The 19,630-nt window shown below is 33.6% G+C and overlaps 1 protein-coding gene across 1 annotated transcript; it reads left to right on the forward strand.

Annotated features, from left to right (window-relative positions):
• Window positions 1-882: 882 nt before the first annotated feature.
• LOC113112421 (AP-1 complex subunit mu-1) lies at window positions 883-18,706 on the forward strand. Its single transcript, XM_026277986.1, has 12 exons — window positions 883-1,091; window positions 1,568-1,724; window positions 2,754-2,821; window positions 2,964-3,094; window positions 3,253-3,400; window positions 5,467-5,593; window positions 5,730-5,872; window positions 6,738-6,809; window positions 6,889-7,047; window positions 7,126-7,251; window positions 16,163-16,238; window positions 17,611-18,706. Exons 1-12 carry the CDS (start codon window positions 1,050-1,052, stop codon window positions 17,631-17,633), a joined length of 1,272 nt encoding a protein of 423 aa, XP_026133771.1. The 5' UTR covers window positions 883-1,049; the 3' UTR covers window positions 17,634-18,706.
• The last annotated feature ends 924 nt before the right edge of the window (window positions 18,707-19,630 follow it).

Raw genomic sequence — 19,630 nt, forward strand, 5'->3', positions numbered from 1 at the left:
CAGCCTTTCCCCATGCATTTATTTTGTTTCTCATTAAATAAAATAGTTTTATTGTTTTTAACCAACTTAAGGGTCAGTAAATGATGAGAGGACTTTGATTTTTGGAGCATCTATCCCTGTAAAGTAAAATGGGCTTCAGTTTATTAGTTTTATATTCTGTGATATGACATAACATAATGCAACATGCAAATATTTTTACAAATATTTTTAGATAAATAAATTCCACATAATGGCCAGTGGTGTTTTAGTATAATCAAGATACTCATTTTATAAATATTTATAAAAGTTGTTATAAATATTTTGAATTATTTTTATGTAGCCTATTGTGTTAAATTTTAAGTCATTTTTTGTGATTTTGTAATTTTTATTTATTTTAGTTTTTTAGTTCGTACATCCAGTTAAACTTAATAATAATAATAAAAAGTTATATTAATTTTAGTTTAGGCTACATTTATTCAATTTCAAGCAACATGCATTTTTCATTGTTTTATTTTTAAATTAAACATATAAATATTTCACATTCATAAAGCATATCACGAGCCTTGGTTAAAGGTTAAAGGTTTTGCTAAAGGTAAAGAGATTGAAGAATATCATGAATTTGAATGCATTTACAATTAAAAAAGTACTTGTTTTTTTTCTAGCAATGATCTTGCTTTATCAGTGCAGTCACAAGTGAAACGTGTTATATACATCGATAGAGACTCGAACATGTACGGTCACATAGTCCTTTTTAAAGCATAATCTATTTATAAGAACTGTTGAACTTAAATTGCTCGTGTTTAATGGATTAATAATAATAATATAAATACTGTGGTGCAGCTGCAGTTCTCTCGTTCGTCCACTGCGGCAGGTGGCGCTACAGTCCCTCACTCGCACCGCTGCAGCGCCACCCGGTTAGTTCCTCAAAATCTCTCCATCCGCTATTTTATGATGTTGGAGCTTCTCTGAGCATCTAAAACGCATGACAGCTCTTTATTAAACAAACAAATGCGCCTGAAGTGAGTGGACTTCTATAGATCAACGGTAAAAGCGGTCGAAAAGGCGCAAATATGTCGGCCAGCGCTGTTTATGTGTTAGATCTGAAGGGGAAGGTAAGATAACGGTTCACTAGCACAGCAGGCTAAAGCTAAACCACAGCAAACATCAGCGTAAACACAAACTAAAGTAATTTTTAATAAAAAAAATATCAAAATGTTTCTTTTGGTCTGAAAACTCTGAGGGGATTTAGATTCGTATTTAGTTGTGTTTTAAAACAACTATTGAAACAGCTGTTTATTATTAATGGATGTTAATTTTGTAACTGTCAGTCAAAAGTCAATTATTGTTGTCATTCTTTAGTTTGACTTAATCCTTGTGCTTTAGTATATTTAATAGGATATAATTCACATTTCGCTTTTTTAAAGCACTTCTAGTTGTATGTAATAATCATAACTTGAATAAATGTTATTGAATGTCAACATGTCAGCAGTTATTGGAAATGGAGTCAGTGGATTTTAAATTGGTCATGTGTGTGTGTGTGTGTGTGTGTGTGTGTGTGTGTGTGTGTGTGTGTGTGTGTGTGTTCCAGGTGCTGATCTGTCGTAATTACCGCGGTGATGTGGACATGTCAGAGATCGAGCACTTCATGACCCTGCTGATGGATAAAGAGGAGGAGGGAACGCTGTCGCCCATCCTGGCTCACGGGGGAGTTCGCTTCATGTGGATCAAACACAATAACCTGTACCGTATCCTCCAAACCATAAAGAGTTCTACAACTAAACATCCCACTCATTTTCTACATAGAGAAAACCTACTTTGAGCTCTGAGGTTTTTGTAGTTATCTAAAAATAGAACCATAAAAAGGATTTTGTTGACTCAAAACTTAACATTGAAACTGAAATAAAATGAATCAACACTATTTCACATTTTAATAAATGCATGTTGCAATATTGACTGAAATAATCCAGATTCTGAGTTTTGCTTAAATCAAGGAGATCTATTAACTAATTATTTAAATATTTTTCTGGATGAAAAAAAAATGAATTGACACTATAGTTTTCACAGGGTTCCCAGATCATTTGTTCCCTAAAAAAGTAGTTTATAACTTTTTTTTTTTGCACTTCAAATCAAATAGTTTTAATGTAATGATTTGATCTTGGATCTGATCATTTTTTATCATTTTCTAATATCGCTATAAAGACGATATTACAAAAAGAAAAAATAAAGATTGTAAAAAGTGCTTTATTTTTATTTTTTATATGTTTTTCAATTTAGTTATATTTACAATTCAAGGATATCAACTTTTAAAAAGATGAGTTAAATAAATGCATGTTGATGAATATCGCAATATTGACTGAAATAATCACGATTATGAGTTTTGCTATAATCAAGGATGTCTTAACTAATTATTTAATTATTTTACTGGATGAGCCACATTATAAACTTACAAAACGGTCATAAAAATGACACTAATTAATTAGATTGCTTTATTGCTATAATTAGTATCAATGATTTTAATTGGTATTAGTCTTAGCATTTAGCAAGTAAAATTAATTCTTAATAAATTAAATGAATTAAAAATCAAATAATTAAAATATCATGGCTGATGTATCAAATATAATGGCTGCTGAATAAAAGGCTGATCACTGTAGTATTTTATTACTTACTTACTTACTTACTTACTTAGAATCACTTTACAATATTTTTGTTAAATCATTGTATTGGTTTATTGCTTCTTTTAAGCATCTTTTGTCTCTTAACTCGATAATTAACAGTTGTTGCAACATCCAAAAAGAATGCTTGCGTCTCCTTGGTTTTCTCCTTCCTCTACAAAATTATTCAGGTACTTTATAATAAAAATGTAAACTTCTGGTTGAGGAAGCTCATCTTATTGAATCATAACTAATAATTATATGTATATATATAGGTTTATCACTGCATACGTTTCAGGATCACAGCAGGTGTTTGATGTGTCTGTCTTCCAGGTTTTCTCTGAATACTTTAAGGAGCTGGAGGAGGAGAGCATCAGAGATAACTTTGTCATAATCTACGAGCTGCTGGATGAACTCATGGACTTTGGATACCCGCAAACAACTGACAGCAAGATCCTCCAGGAGTAAGTGCATGTTTGATTTCCTTTTATGAGCCATTTTTATCAGCTCTGTTCACTTGCCCTCAAACCGTGTGACGGACGTTCATTTAAAAGTCTGTTTTGTTTCCAAAATAACTGACCCAGCAGATGTAATACTGATGGAAAGTGTTTATTTTTCACAGATACATCACGCAGGAAGGTCACAAGCTGGACACGGGCGCTCCTCGGCCCCCTGCTACGGTCACCAACGCCGTCTCCTGGAGGTCTGAGGGCATCAAGTACAGGAAGAACGAGGTTTTCCTGGACGTCATCGAGTCTGTCAACCTCCTGGTATGTGTTTAGAAGCGCCACGTTTCTCAGATGTCTCTAGACGAGCTCATAATAAACACAGGAATCCATCACGAAGGTCAGGACGCGGCCACATCCATGTCATTGTGCTTCTGTGGTGTGAGGTGATCAACCTGCTGTTATTATGAAAGCTTTAACCCTTTACCGAAAGAGTCCAGGCCGAGCGTTTAAGGACGGAGATGAGCCAAGCAACTTTGCCTTTTGTTAGTTCCCTTGGTTGTGTAAGGTAGTTTGATCGTTATTTGTCAATTGTTAACCTACTGTTGCAAGTACCCTATCTAGCACAATGAATTTAACATCTCCTATGTGTATCTTTGATCATTTAAAATGTATAATGTTAGAGATCTGAATCACCTGTATCTGGCATTCAGAGAGCCTGGCTGTATCCAGCATTTCAAAGAGGGATTTGTAAGTAAGTTGTAATCTAAAGTGGAGGTTGTATAGGGAAGTGTGTTTGCAGAGAACCGATTGGTGGATGGCGTATAGTCTACGAGATATTCTGCACTTTATTAATAAGGCACTTTATTCTGGGCCAAATGAGTAGACATGCCAATGACAGGTCAACATAGGCCCAGTGTTACAGGCAGTGAAATCTGTCACATACTTACCATATTTTTTGGATTATAAGTCGCATTTATTTAGAACCAAGAGAAAACATTAGCGTCTCCAGCCGCTAGAGGGCGCTCTGTGTCTTCAGTGTAGACTACAGGAGAACTGAGCAGCATAGAGCGCCCTCTGGTGGCTGGTAATGTTTTCTCTTGGTTCATTTCTCTTGGTTCATGTCAAATTAATTTTGATAAATAAATTGCACCTGACTATAAGTCGCAGAACCAGCCAAACTATGAAGAAAAGTGCGACTAATAGTCCGGAAAATACGGTACATAATTACAGTGTAAAGTTGCACTTTATTATTATCTGGTTGCTTCCTTTTTTATTTTTCAAGGCCCAAATTGTACCACTTGGAAATTTGGTTTAAATATTGATGCGTAGCTGTTCATTCAAATGTCCAACATTGTTAAGCAATTGTTACTTTTTGACTTTGATTAAAAACTATGGACAAAGGCCCATTGTGACATCTTGATTAATCTATAATCTATGAATTTATTTTAATAACACCTGTGCTTACTGCTTACTTCACGGCCTCCTCTTTTTTTGAGATTGCTCACACATCAGACTTACTGACTGATGACCTATGAAGAAGATGTCTCCTTCCTCTTCTGTCTTTATTTCTGTTCTTATCTCTCTGGGCAGTTTCTGAGTCCAGTGTTGATGTTAAGTTATGATGACCTCGTTACATTGTGATGCAATATGTTATTCCATTTGGAAAGATATTTAATGTACGCCCCTACAGTTGCAGCTGATATAAAAAAATATTTTGAAGGTATTAAAAAAAAGTAGTAAGAGGTATTAAATTCAACTTCGACCGACAGATACCGTATTTTTCTGACTACAAGTCGCACTGGACTATAAATCGAGTTTATTTAGAACAAAGAACCAAAAGAAAACATTACCGTCTCCAGCCACGAGAGGGCGCTCTATGTCTTCAGTGTAGACTACAGGAGAACTGAGCAGCATAGAGCGCCCTCTGGCGGCTGTAGATGGTAATGTTTTCTCTCAGTTCATGTCAAATTTATTTTGATAAATAAGTCGCACCTGACTATAAGTTGCAGGACCAGCCAAACTATGAAAAAAAGTGCGACTTATAGTCCGGAAAATACTGTATATATTTTTTTTAATTATATTTAATATTAGTTGTTACTTTCAAATTGTAATAAATGCATGATGTTTCAAAAGATATAAAAATGCCAAATATCGCTTTATGCATTCACCCACTGTCATATTCATGTCATTTTCTCCGTGCGCTGTGTGTAAAATGAGTGTTACTCTTGCTTTATTTATACTTTTGTCATCTAGAATATAAGTGTGTTTATTTTACGCATTCAAATGGACAGTTTTTAGACTGAATCCTGTTTGTTTGTTTTGATTGATTGAGTATTTGTCTCTATGTGATTGTCACGACTGATTGATGGCTGCTGATTTCTCTGCAGGTCAGCGCGAACGGTAACGTCCTCCGCAGCGAGATCGTGGGCTCCATTAAGATGAGAGTGTTCCTCTCAGGAATGCCAGAGCTGCGTTTGGGTCTGAATGACAAGGTTCTGTTTGAGAACACCGGCCGTGAGTCTATTTCCTAAATTTTTTAGTCCCCATATGGATGGTTAAAGAACTGGAGTTTCTTGTGTGTTGGTTTTGAGCTCATCTGTGTGCTGAAGTACTCCTGAGGTGTGGTGTTGTAGCCGTCTCTCTTCTTCAGGTGGGAAGAGTAAGTCTGTGGAGCTGGAGGATGTGAAGTTTCATCAGTGTGTGCGTCTGTCTCGATTCGAGAACGATCGCACGATCTCCTTCATCCCTCCAGACGGAGAGTTTGAGCTGATGTCCTACCGCCTCAACACACACGTGAGGGTCTAAACTCATCCATACTAACTAAACCGGATGCCCATTTTCAACAAGATGATATAATTCTTTAAGGTCTTCATGAAATGTCTGTCAAATAAATTCCTCAATGTATTTTTCACTGTGGAGTGGTTGTGTCCACACATTGCTAAGACACATTCTGTGCAAACATCATATAAAAGTGAATTTTGCATCCGATTTCCCCTTTAAATAAATTCTAGGGTAATATTGTTAACTACTACTAAATAAAATATACAATAATATAATTAGAAATATATAAATAAACCTACTTAAAATATTAATATTTTAATATTATTCATATTTAATATTAATATTAATATTATTCATATTTAAATATTTAATTTTAAGGTTAAAAATATAATATATAAATATATTATATATTATACAAATACATACTGAAATATAATGATATAATAATATAAAAATAAAAATGTTCTAATTTCAGTTTAAAGCACTAAAATTACTAACTGAAAATAAAATAAATTTAAACTAAAGTTGAGCCAGTTAAACCTAAATAAGAATATTGTAAATAAATAATACATTTAATTATAAAAAAAAAATACTGTAAAGAATCAGATAAAAAAAAAGAGTTATAAAAATTTCTTAAAATAATTTACTTAAAATAACATAATAGCAATGTCAATGGAAAAGGAACATACAATTATAAAAATGTAACTACAATTAATTAAAAATATGCAAATTCAAACTATTATATAATAAAATATGCTATTGCAAAACATTATGAATAGTATTTATTAATACTAAAAAAGCACTGGTCAATTTCTACTTGTCGTTTGCTGTTGTCTGGGGTTTGGTTCTGATGGGATTTGGTTTTCTGTGTGAACAGGTGAAGCCTCTGATCTGGATCGAGTCTGTGATCGAGAAGCATTCACACAGCAGAATCGAGTACATGATCAAAGTGAGAACACGTCCATCCCTGTGGACTTCGGTTTGAGTTTTCCACAGATCATCTATATTGACCCTCTGTTTTACCGTAGGCCAAGTCTCAGTTCAAGCGACGCTCGACTGCCAACAACGTGGAGATCCACATCCCAGTCCCGACGGACGCAGACTCGCCCAAGTTTAAGACCACGGTGGGCAGCGTCAAGTGGGTGCCGGAGAACAGCGAGATCGTTTGGTCCATAAAATCTTTCCCTGTAAGAAAACATCACTGTTCAATCATGATGATAAATCTAAATCATGATGATAAAACAAGTGTGTTCTCTCTGTTTCAGGGAGGGAAGGAGTACCTGATGAGGGCTCATTTCGGGCTGCCCAGCGTTGAGGCGGAGGACAAGGAGGGAAAACCACCAATCAGTGTCAAGTTTGAGATCCCATACTTCACCACCTCTGGTATACAGGTGAATAACTGATACTTTTATTACAAAGTGTGGCTTGCAGTTCAACTTTTTTTTGTCTATCTTTAGTTATGAAAGTTTTGTTGCATTGCTTTTTTGCTATTTAGGCATGAGCTGGTAGTATTCTAGTATTTTTTACATACCAATTAGTTTTGAATTAGCTTTTATTTTATACTTTTAGTTCTACTTTTTATTTATTTATTTACATTTTAGTTATTTTGTTATGGGCTTTTGTCATATACTTTTTTTTTTTTTTTTTTTTACTAAAAAATACTAGGTTTAGGTTTATTTTTATAAAAAAAAAAAAATATATATATATATATATATATATATATAATTATTATTTTTATCATTTGCAGTTAGTAATTTTAATGTCTTTAAAATGAAATTTTGAAAATGCTACCTTTGGTAAAAAACTGAAATAAGTAAAAATGTACTGAAATAATTTAGGTTTTCCGTTTCATATTACTTTTTTATTTTACTTTGATTAACCAGAATGTTTTAATAGTTTTAGTTCTAGTTTTACTTAACACAATAATAATAATAATAACCCTGATGTAAACCAGCCTAACTAGGATTGGTGGTTCGGAGAGGTTTACAGTTGCATTTGTCAATAAATAGATTAAATAATATGTTACTTAAAAAGTAGCTTCTGTATTATGGTGTGAATTCAAAAAGCATGCCATAATATTAAAGCAACATCCTTCTAATGAATTACTCTAACTCTGCCTTTAATAAAAATTACTGAATCTTAATTAAATCTGTACATGAGTAGTATATGTAAGAGCTGTCTCAGTTTCAGATGAGTCTGTTTTACCAGAGCAGATTTTTGTTGTCATTTTAATAGCACTTCCTGTTTTTTGTCAAAAGGGGGCGCTGTTGACTGTTTGTTTGATGGTTTTGTATTTTTTCGGCTGTTGAACACCTGTTCCTCAGGTCATGGCAGATCTGATGTGTGCTCTTTGCTTTGTCACCAATAGATGGTGGTATAAATCTGTACTTTTTAAGCATTTGTACACTGACAGCTCATGTCTGCAGTGTTGAAAGCTTAATATGAGCAAATCACACACTATGAAGTTAAATTCAGAGCTTTTGAGCAAAAAAAACGGCATTTACTCTAGTGCTTTTATCTTAAGCTACTTATATAACTATTAAAAAAGGTTTTTGATTATAGAAATGATGCTGAAATACCAGAAAATATATAAATATTCGAGGAAAAATTTAAATGAGAAGTACATTTAAGCCAAGAAAACGATTACTAAAATTAAAAATTGAATAAAAGTAAATTAAAGATAAATAGAAATATTTACAAAAAAGTAATAAAATAACAAACACATCAAAAGTACTAAAACTTAACCTAATATTAAAATGAAAATTGAATATATAGGTTATATGTGACCTTGAACCACAAAACCTTGAGTTTTGAGTCGCTGGGGAATATTTTAATTTTATTTTTAGGATTGGTCAATATTATCGATTTTTCTTTTATGCCAAAAATCATGAGGATATTAAGGAAAGATCATGTTCCATGAAGATATTTTGTTAATTTCCTACTGTAAATATATAATACTTAATTTTTGATTAGCAGTATGCTTTGCTAAGAATTAATTTGGACAACTTTAAAGATGATTTACTCCGTATTAAGACTTTTTTACACCCTCAGATTCCAGATTTAAAAAAAGTTGTATCTCAGACAAATATTTATACAATATTTACATTTTATATATATAATTATTTTTATTTTTTTAATTACCCTTATGATTGGTTTTGTGGTCCAGGGTTACACACACACACACACACACACACACACACACACAAACACACATATATATCTCAAATAATATACTAGCATATAAATAATACTAAAATAGCACAAGCTCTGTGGGTTGATGGAACCAATAAATCTTCTGGTGTTTACATTAAAAGTCATAAAATCCGAATCTGTACACCCACAAACATTAATTCTGTCATCATTTACTCACTCATCTCATTCCAAACCTCTATGATTTATTTCTGCAGATCATAAAAGAAGATCATTTGAATTTAGTATTTTTTTTGTTTTTGTCTAAACCATGAAAGTCAACAGATGAAACATTCTTGAACAATATCTTCTTTTTTGTCCCCGTTAAGTTATCATGTGTCTCGTACCGGACCGCAGGTTTAATCATGTTGCGTTAGAATAAACGGTTAAAGTTGTGTGTGTGTGTGTGTGTGTGTTGCGGCCCGATCCAGACGCTGGCGGTCAGTCAAATCCAGGACAGACAGAACAGAAGCACAGCTCCCGCTCCCGCTGCTGAATCTTGTGTTTTAGCAGACGCTGTGTTTATTTGTTATGGTCAGTGGAGTGTGTGTGTTTCTCAGGCCTCAGCAGTTTATAAAGGTGGAAAGAGCAGCAGTAAACTGGACGGGACACAGTTGAGCTGTGGGATGTGTTTGTGGAAACTGATGTTTGTGGATCTGGGAATGATTCTCAAACAGATGTTGTGCACTGCAGCTTTGGATCGAACTCTCGCTGGTTTCAAAACCATGCTTTTTTTTTCGTTAACATGATTTGTTGATGTTCCTTTTGCAGAAATCTGTTTGTTTCATTTGTTGTTGGTTCAGTTTGCATGCATTCATTATCTCTTATAATAACCATACGAGTCCTGCTAGACTCTTCTGGAGCCTAAATATGGCTCTCGTCCCTCCTTCAGTTAGCGTTTTCATCTGTTGAATCGTCCAGCAGGAATGGCTGCATGGCTAAATGAAATGAAACCACAATAAAGATATGGCTTAGTGCTATTAGCAACTCACAAAGGCTGTGATTTAATTAAAAAAAAATGCACTGTGTCTTTAAGAGTTAATCGTAGCAATTTGTGTTCATTTACACGTGAGCAGCTCTTAAACCAGTGTTGGTTCACAGTAAATGCTTCTCTACGTGAACTTTATCTGCATCTGCATCCATTTGTGTTGCATATAATGTGCATTTGAAAATGCAACATGCACCAAACGTCTTTCCAAATTTGTAATGAGAAGCGCTTGTAAATAAAAGAAAAGCGTTGATGTCCCGGATGCAGTTTTTTTATCTAAATGTTTGATGGTTTAACATTTTAAAATGGAAAAAGGCAACCATAAATATTGTGTTTTAATTTGACCGTAATGTGAATTAAAATGATTGCTGTTATATTATTTTCTTAAAAATATATATATATTTTATTTGAACTGTTTCGTTGGATAAAACCATGATTACTTGTTTTTGAGATTTTATTTGACCCAATTATTGCCTCATTAGAACTGCTTTGGGAGAATCATTTGAGATGCGTATTTTGAGAATACGGAAGCGTTTTAGACCTGTATGCATGTAAACCTATTGTTTTTAAAAAATGGCATAATAGGGTATTATACAGGAAGAAATCCTTACTTAACATCTACGTGAGGATTTATTCATTCAGTATGTTGTCTTTTACATTGTCACATTTCCAAGCGAGCAGCATAAGCAGCCGGTCTGTCATTTGTCAGCATTTCCTTCTGACATTGTTTGACATTGAGCTGTTTTTGTCTTTAACCCACAAACCAGACGGACAATCGACAGTAAAATCCACAGTCCGTACACTCAAATAACAGCCTGACTGCTGTGACATCAGAAGATTCGGGCAAATTACAGAGAGCCTGAAAGTGAAACAGCAGTTTTCCAGCTGAACCCGGTGCGACCTCGGGTCCCATATTCATAAACAACTACTCCAATAAAATTACCTCTAATTTAATGTTTGACACAAAAGATTTCCTCCATATAATGGTAAGTTTCATCAGCCCACATGGACGTTAATGACATAAAATCATCTGAAACTCAATTTCCCTTGAGAGTGAGGATGTTTGGGCAAAACTGATGAGGGGAGAGTCAGTCGAGTGTCAGATCTAATTAAGTGCACAACTTCAGAAATTTCCTCTCTCCATTTTTTTGGGTGTTTTCATTCAGCGCTGACACTTTTTATCTGCTTCCCAGCAGTCTTGTGGGTGTTTTGATTCCCCCGAACATCAAAAGAGCAAACGATTACAGCTTTGAGGCTGTGAAATGCATGTTAGTTCTTCCATAAATCAAGACTATCATCTGACCGCTCCAGTGAGAGGTGCATCACAAAAACTGGACTCGACTCCACGGGGAAGTTGTTGACTGCTGGGTTCCCGTGAGAGAAGCGTCTGGGTGCTGAAACCTCAGGAAGGCTTTGATAAGCTGCGATTAGCACCAGTCCCACGCTCACAGAACCAGGCCAGGGTTTGGTTGTGTGTTTGTGTGTGTAAGACGAGATCCTGATGCACTGGTCAGTCTGAACATGGCCCTTTGGATTATTACCACTGGCCTCTGTAGTCACAGACACGTGCGTGTGATTTTAAGCATGCTCTGGTTTTATGTGTAAACGGGAACAGCTATATTTTTACACTACTGGTTAACAGTTTGATGTTTAATGTTTTAAATGTTTGCAAAAAAAAAATGCAGTAGAGACTCTCGAAATAATGGTTTTCCTTGTGAATATATTTTAAAATGTAGTTGATTCCTGTAAATTACTCCAGTGTCACATGATCTTTAGAAATCATTATAATATACCGCAAATAACATTTCTGATTATTATCAATGTTGAACACAGACGTGTTGCTGAAAGGATCGATCTCAAATTAAATATAATACTTCTAGTCATGCATTAAATTGATCAAAAGTAACATTTAAAGACGTTTATAATGTTACAGAAGTTTTCTATTGCAAATAAATGCGGTTCTTTTGAACTTTATATGCATCAAAGAATCCTGAAAAAATAAAATGTGGATAATACTGTTAAAAATGTATAATTGAGCAGCAAATCATCATATTACATTCTTAATCCCAAACTATGGACTAGTGTATATTCTGAAGAAACTCATGCAAGTTTTTCCGATCCTCTAAGTGCTCGACTTCTTCAATTAAAGTTGCTTTCTGTTGATAATTGTTGCGTTTCCCACACTGTCATTAGGTATAGCATGCATCATCTCGTAAATGAGCATTTCTCCACCGTCAGCCTCCGAGGGCACAGACTTTGTAGACGTGTTATTTCGGTTTTTAAAACACAAAACAATCTTTAACTTTCTCTGCTGTAGCTTTGAGCTCTTCACATGGCACAACATTTCTCAGGATCATTATAAATGTTTTTACTAGCAGTAAGTCAAGAAAACTGCCATAAAATATGGCTAAAATAAAAATAGTAAATTTTTAAACACAGATTTAGGATATGACTCCATCAGATCATGTTACTTTTGGTTTGTCTATTAATTTATTTTTCTTCGTTTGTTTATTGTATATTAGTTTTCGATGAATCTGGTAGAAGACTTAAGCTTCCAGTGGTGCAAACTTCTATTATAACAAATAAAAATACATTTTAATGCCTTCTTAAGAACATTTCTACAATGTCCTTAATGTCTTATGTATTGGGCTGCCACTTTATCCAGTTTAAAATCTGAAACCTTGGAACTGTTCATTTGTTTGTTTGTCTTTTTACTTGTGCTTTAAATTTAGTCAATATTTTATCATGTCATTTCATTCACTTAAGTGCATTTGAATACCACTAAAATTACAGCTTTGGTCAGTAAAACGAAAAACAACTCTCATGTATATTATACAGCATTAGTTGAGAGATTTTTTTTTCCCTTCATGTACTGTATCTGATATATATCCAAAATAATCCAAATCTAAATTGAATCAATTGAATTTTTTTTTAAGTCTCTTCCATTCACCAATGCTGTAAAAATCTTTAAAATCTTAAAAAAATAATAATATTAGTAAAAAGTAGTATTTTTTTTTTTTTTTACTACAAATCAAAACAACTATTTGTTTAAGTGAAAGTTCAAATCAAATTCTTTTCTAATGTCATAAATGTCTTTACTATCACTTTTGGTCATTTAAATGCATCCTTGCTGAATGAGTGTTAATTTATCTCTCAAAAAAAAAACACAAATCTTCCTGACCCCAAACTTTTGCACAGCAGTTGCACCATTGTTAGTTTATTCTCGTGTTTTTCTAACGTCAACATTAGGTTTTAATATTTTTTATCATGATGCATGTTTTTCCATCTCATTATCGTTCTAAAAACACTAAACCGCTGTGTTTCAGCAACATCCCTCTTGTGTATTTGTTTGCTTGTGTGTGCATAGTGAAGGAATGATGCCTGTAAAGAGCTGAGTCAGCAGCTGTGCACGTTTATGTTTGTGCGTGTCTGCCTGTCTGTCTGACTGTGAGCTCACGCCGCATGCTAATGAGAGAGCGGTGACCACGCACATCTCAGGACTGCCCACGCGTCCAGCGTCCTCACTGACACTGGACTTCATCCAGCTACAAATATACACTGGAGTTCATGAAGGGCTAAACCAGAGCATGACATAAACGCAACCCGACAAGCCCGAATCGCTACATTTACACAAAACAAGCGTCGCGCAGATGGCACTGCGTTTAGATCTTTACAGTCTGGACGTCTCGCCAGGGCGGACGCCGATGGTGGCCTGGTAAGTTTGTGTGAGCTGCACCCAAGAGTGGCACATTACCGGCCCACGGACGCCAGGACGCGGCCTTCTCAAAATAACGACGGCAGGGTTGTCCTTGTGCTTGTCTGAAAATCTGTATTGATACCTAGAATACATCTCTTGTTCTGCGTAAGCCTATTTTGCATCTTACATCTGCTATTTCTGTGCATTTAGACAGGGAGGTTTTCTCAGAGAATAGAGTCCATGATTAGAAAAATCAACAAACACAGAGCTGCTGGACAGGAGGACTGTAATTCCTCACGCCGTAAATGTCCACCCTGCGCTCGGGAGACGTTTAAAGGTGACTAGCGACATCAAATGGAATTACAAAAATAAAGAGAGTTTCCAAAAACATTCCCAAACACACCTACCGCTCCTTCCACCCGTGTTTTTCATTGTTCTTTCAAACGTTACTCATCGATTTAGACAGAGAGGTGCGTTCGAAGTGCTTTTGGTTTATTAAAATTATTATAACAATTATGTTATTATGGTAAATCATTGTTATTACTCTTTATTGAGATTTTAAGACTGTATATTATAAATGTATTATATTCCAATCATATTGTAAAATGTGTCTGTGTGTGTGTGTGTGTTTATATATATATATATATATATATATTAGTTTTAGTACCATAATTATACGTTATTATTAAATATATACATGAAAATGTATTATTATGCAATCAGTTACGGTTAAAACTGATAAAAATTTCAAATCATATTATTAATAGTTTAATAATTTGTGTGTATATATATATATATATATATATATATATATATATATATATATATATATATATATAAAATCTGTATTATTATCTTCATTATGTATTCGCTCTGCAATTATTACTTTTTTCCAATCACAGAAATGCAAATTTACACCAATGTAGTTGTTAAAAATAATGTATTTAAAAAATTTGTTTTATAATCTTGATTATGTATTTGCTTTAAAATGCTTTTTCTCCAATCATATAAACCACAATTTAACAGTCAAGTTGTTTAACGTAGAGCAACATACACTAAAAGTCTATAGGGAATCGAACCCGTTAGAAACCAGCGTAAAATTCGTCCATGTGTAAAAAAAACAACAACAACACTTTTCACCTCTAATTCTGAGTATCAGGTTTATCTGTGGCCTCTTTCAAAACATGATTGTGCTCTTTCAGCATGTTTGGAGCGGTTGTGCAAAAGCTTGTGTGTGATGCAAGGCCCGTATAAACACAACGAGTGACTCAATAGCGTTCACCACTGAAAGGTGCCATTTCCCCAATCTCACTTCTTCATGCGCTTCCGCTCGCGGTGTCAAACTCTGCCACTTTCCCAGGCTGCGCTCAGATTTACCATCAGATGCCCACGTGGACCTGACATGAAGCTAATGCAAAATGATGTATAGATATCACAAGCCTGGGATGCTGTTGCCATTGCATGATATTCCACAAATATTCTTGGTTGAGTCTGTTCAAAGCCCCTTTTTGTTGCATGCTAAAATGCAATAATCATTTGTCGTTCTTTCTCTTTTTGGCACAATAAAGATGCATTGTGCTTTGGAAGACAGTTTTAAAGTGGCATTTAATTTACACAAAACTAGGGATGCCCCAATAGGATTTTTTGGGACCGATATTGATTTTAACAAACATTTATCGGCCGATACCGAAACCGATATTTGTCTTATTTGAAATTTTGGCATCAAAATAGATAGTATCAGTTCAAAATCTTCTGCATTTAATTATACTAGCAGTTTTATTGCTGCATCATCGAATAATTTTTAATGAGCATGGATTGGATCCATTTAACATAAATGCATATTTATATTATATTTATTTAAATAAACTGCGCTTTTTAGGTAGGTTTAACAGTTTTCAGTTTCATAAAGTAATGTAAAATAACACCACTGTATAAATTAAATGCATATGAATAGTATATATACTTTTATAGTAACCGACTTTATTATGATTTTAAAAAAGGACGCAATAAACTTAAATATCAGAAAAGATTTGGTCCTGAGGTCTGCTACATTTTTGAAAGCTACAAAAGATATTTAGTCAAGAATAGTGTGCAATCTTTCATCTTTTGTTATTTGATTAACACTAAAGTGAAGACATGCATTATGCAACAGACATTATACAGCTCAGTGCCTTCACGCAGTTAATTAGTAAACAATTGGTTTGTTATATCGGTCTTTTTCCTTATATAGCCGATATGCCGACGGTTGTAAATTAAGGAAAAATCGGTTGATTAATATCGGTGCATCCCTACACAAAACCAAAGGCCAAACAAACTCTTTTTGTATTCCTTGAATGTGTTGTTATTTCCATTGTGTTGGAGGCCTTTAGCAGGTTTGGTTAAATGAATTCACCCACAATGCATTGCATGAACGTGTGTGTTTTGACAGGTGCGTTACCTGAAGATCATTGAGAAGAGCGGCTATCAGGCCCTGCCTTGGGTGCGATACATCACCCAGAACGGAGGTAAAACACTCTCTCATCCTCTTTCTCATCCTCTCTTCTCTCTTTCTCTATTTTTGTCATTGTTTTTCAGAGAAAATTGTTGCTTAATTGTTGCCAAATACCTGCAATGTGCAGAATGACGGGAGATTGGTATTAAATGCGGAGGTGAAATTGTTCTGTGAAAAGAGGATGTTTGGGACAGACGCGTGCAAGATGGTGAAACCCCGATAAAATTAGAAACGCTGGTACAGTGTGTGGTGCATGATGTTGTAGGAGACTTTCTTTCTCTGAACTCGCATTTTGAACTTTGACACTGTGTGTATCATTACAGCCGAGAGCTCAATAAGTTTTACACACATTAAGTACTCAGAGTTACATTTGTATGTATTTTTATATTATATTTATCCTATTATTGTTACTACTACTATTATTATTTTTTATTTTCTGTATGTGTTTACTTATAACCATATTTTTTAACCTGGGATTCATTGTAGCTAATTAAATAATGATAATAAAAATTACAAAAACAATAATTATGTTAGTAGTTTAAATATAAATATTTGTTATATAAAATGTAAAAATATATAGTTATTCTATAAATGTATATTCAATTGTTATATTGAATTTTGTCATTTCTAAATAGATTATTATTATAAATGATGTACATCATTTTTTTAATTATCTTTTGAGTTTGCTCTGAACGTTTTTTTTCTGTAGCTTATAAATAGTAAAAATAAATAACAAATTACTAAATAAAAAGTTTTTAAAGCATATAATTTTTTATTTTTATTTTACTAAATGAACAATTATTACAGAAATGTCATTTTATATACAAAAATATTTTGTTTCTGTGTTATGTTTACACATTTATTTTATTTTTTTATAGTGCATCTATTTTGGACATTTTGAAGATGAATTTATTCAACGAATTCTGCATGTCAAACAAATCATTGAATCAATGAAATCAATTAAAACGGACATTTGTAACCGATTCACAGTTGAAATCTGAGACACTGTTAAAGCCTCTTTGTCTTTGTTCTCAGGGTTGTGAAACTAGTCTAATGACAAGAAATGTAAAAGCCATGTACAAAGTACCAAATGCACATATTGCAAAACTGTTGCTAAATCTGCTACAATCGTGTAAACTCCGGTTAACGGTCTTCCTCTAGAAGTGCCGGGTATTTTATCATGACTGCTTCCAGCATCTGTTTATAATCCTCATTTAAGTTCATTTTGTGAACTAATGTCTCAGTCTTCTTGATTGATGGCGTTTTTGATTGTGTTTTGATGGGTGGAGAGAGAAAGTTCAGCTGTCACAATTAACTTTCCTCCCGTGTTTCCTGTCGTTCTCTGCATTTAATTAAGCGCCGCTCATTTCCTTCTGTCTTTGCAGACTATCAGCTGCGGACTCAGTAAACGTGAAGAATTAGCCACGAGCATCATGGGTCTCTTCTGCTGAGCTCCACACTCATCTGCAGTATTCATCATTTCAAACAAATACATGTCAGATCTTGGATTTATGAACTACAATTGAATCTTTAATACCGTGTTGATTAGATTGTGAATCTTAACTTTTGAATCTTTGAGAGATGTTCCTCGATTGTTAGATTGATGTCATGATTTTTAATCACATTCCCTTCAAATTCTGATTGTTTCTTTTGATTTTGTGTTGAAATACGAGTCTGACGTCTATGGAGGTTTTTCCTCAAGTACACACAAATGCTGATTCGCTTGAATTGAATTATTTTGTGGCTATTCCACAAGTGTTAATTCACATACTGCAGATGTGTGTGTGTGTGTGTGTTTGACATTTTGACAGTCCTCAACCAATGGTACCAAGTCACATCTGAACGGAGGAAGTGCTCATGTGTCACATTTCTGATGTTTTCATACTGTAAACACGTCATGTTTAGAATGGAGAGCCGTTGGTTATTTATCAGATGAACTCAACAACAGTCGTGAGGTCACAGTGATAGTATGTTGCAGATTACAGTGTTTGTTTGTTACATTATTAAATCCAGAAAGGTCAAATGAATCGACTCTTGTTGAAACGGTTGTATTTCTTTGCCATCATTTCGTTCAGTATTTCCACAGACATTGTTTTCTAACATTCAGGATTTTGTTATGTCATTCCTGCACACTGCTGACTCTTAAGTTGTTTTTTGTAGCATGTTGTAATTCAGTGTTATCTGGGATCTGTACCTCATGAGTTTACTACTACTGCTAAAATTCTGAATTACAGTCGGTGTTAAACTATTCAACACAAAACTGAAATCTAAAGTCAACCACAGTGCCATTTTTTTGTATTTGTCTAATTTAATTTGTCTTTAAAGGATGGGATGTGAGGGTTACCATGTTTACTATGGTAGTCATGCAGTGGAGCTGAAATGTGACATACTGTAATTGTATTCCTTTCAAAATGTTTCTGTATCTCATGAAAATAATTCACCTCCTCGTCAAGCATCAATAAAGTACCTGTTTAGAAAATACCTCGTCTGATCCGTCTCATTATTACTGCTATTTGAAAATGATCTAATATTAATTACACACACTATATATATATATATATATATATATATATATATATATATATATATATATATATATATATATATATATACAGACCAAAAGTTTGTAAACATTACTATTTTTAATGTTTTTGAAAGCTCATCTTCTGCTCATCAAGCCTGCATTTATTTGATCAAAAATACAGAAAAAACAGTAATATTGTGAAATATTATTACAACTTAAAATAATAGTTTTCTATTTGAGTATACTTCAAAAAAATAATTTATTCCTGTGATGCAGCGCTGAATTTTCAGCATCATTACTCCAGCCTTCAGTGTCACATGTAACATCAGTCGATCACATGATCATTTAGAAATCATTCTAATATTCTGATTTATTATGAGTGTTGGAAACAGTTCTGCTGTCTCATATATTTGATCAATAAAAGGTAAAAAAAAAAACTGCATTTATTCAAAATAAAAAAAATGTAATCTAATATATATTCTAAAAATATATTTTCTTTACTCTCACTTTTTATGAATTTAACACATCCTTGCTGAATAAAATTTTTGATTTTATTAAAAAAAAGAAAAAACCCCAAAATGACCCCAAATTACTGACCAGTAGTGTATATTGTTAATACAAAATATTTATATTTTAAAAACATAGCTTCTTTTTTTTTTTTTACTTTTTATTCATCAAAGTATCCTAAAAAAGTATCACATGTTCTGAAAAATATTAAGCAGCAGAACTGTTCCAACTTTGATAATGAATCATCATATTAGAATGATTTCTAAAGGATCAAGTGATCATGATCCTAAAAATTCAGCTTTGCATCACAGAAATAAATAATAATTTAAAGTATAATACATTTAAAAAAAAATTATTTTAAATTTTAATAATAT

This window comes from Carassius auratus, chromosome 2 (genome assembly GCF_003368295.1).
Source record: "Carassius auratus strain Wakin chromosome 2, ASM336829v1, whole genome shotgun sequence".
Classification (NCBI taxonomy): Eukaryota; Metazoa; Chordata; class Actinopteri; order Cypriniformes; family Cyprinidae; genus Carassius; species Carassius auratus.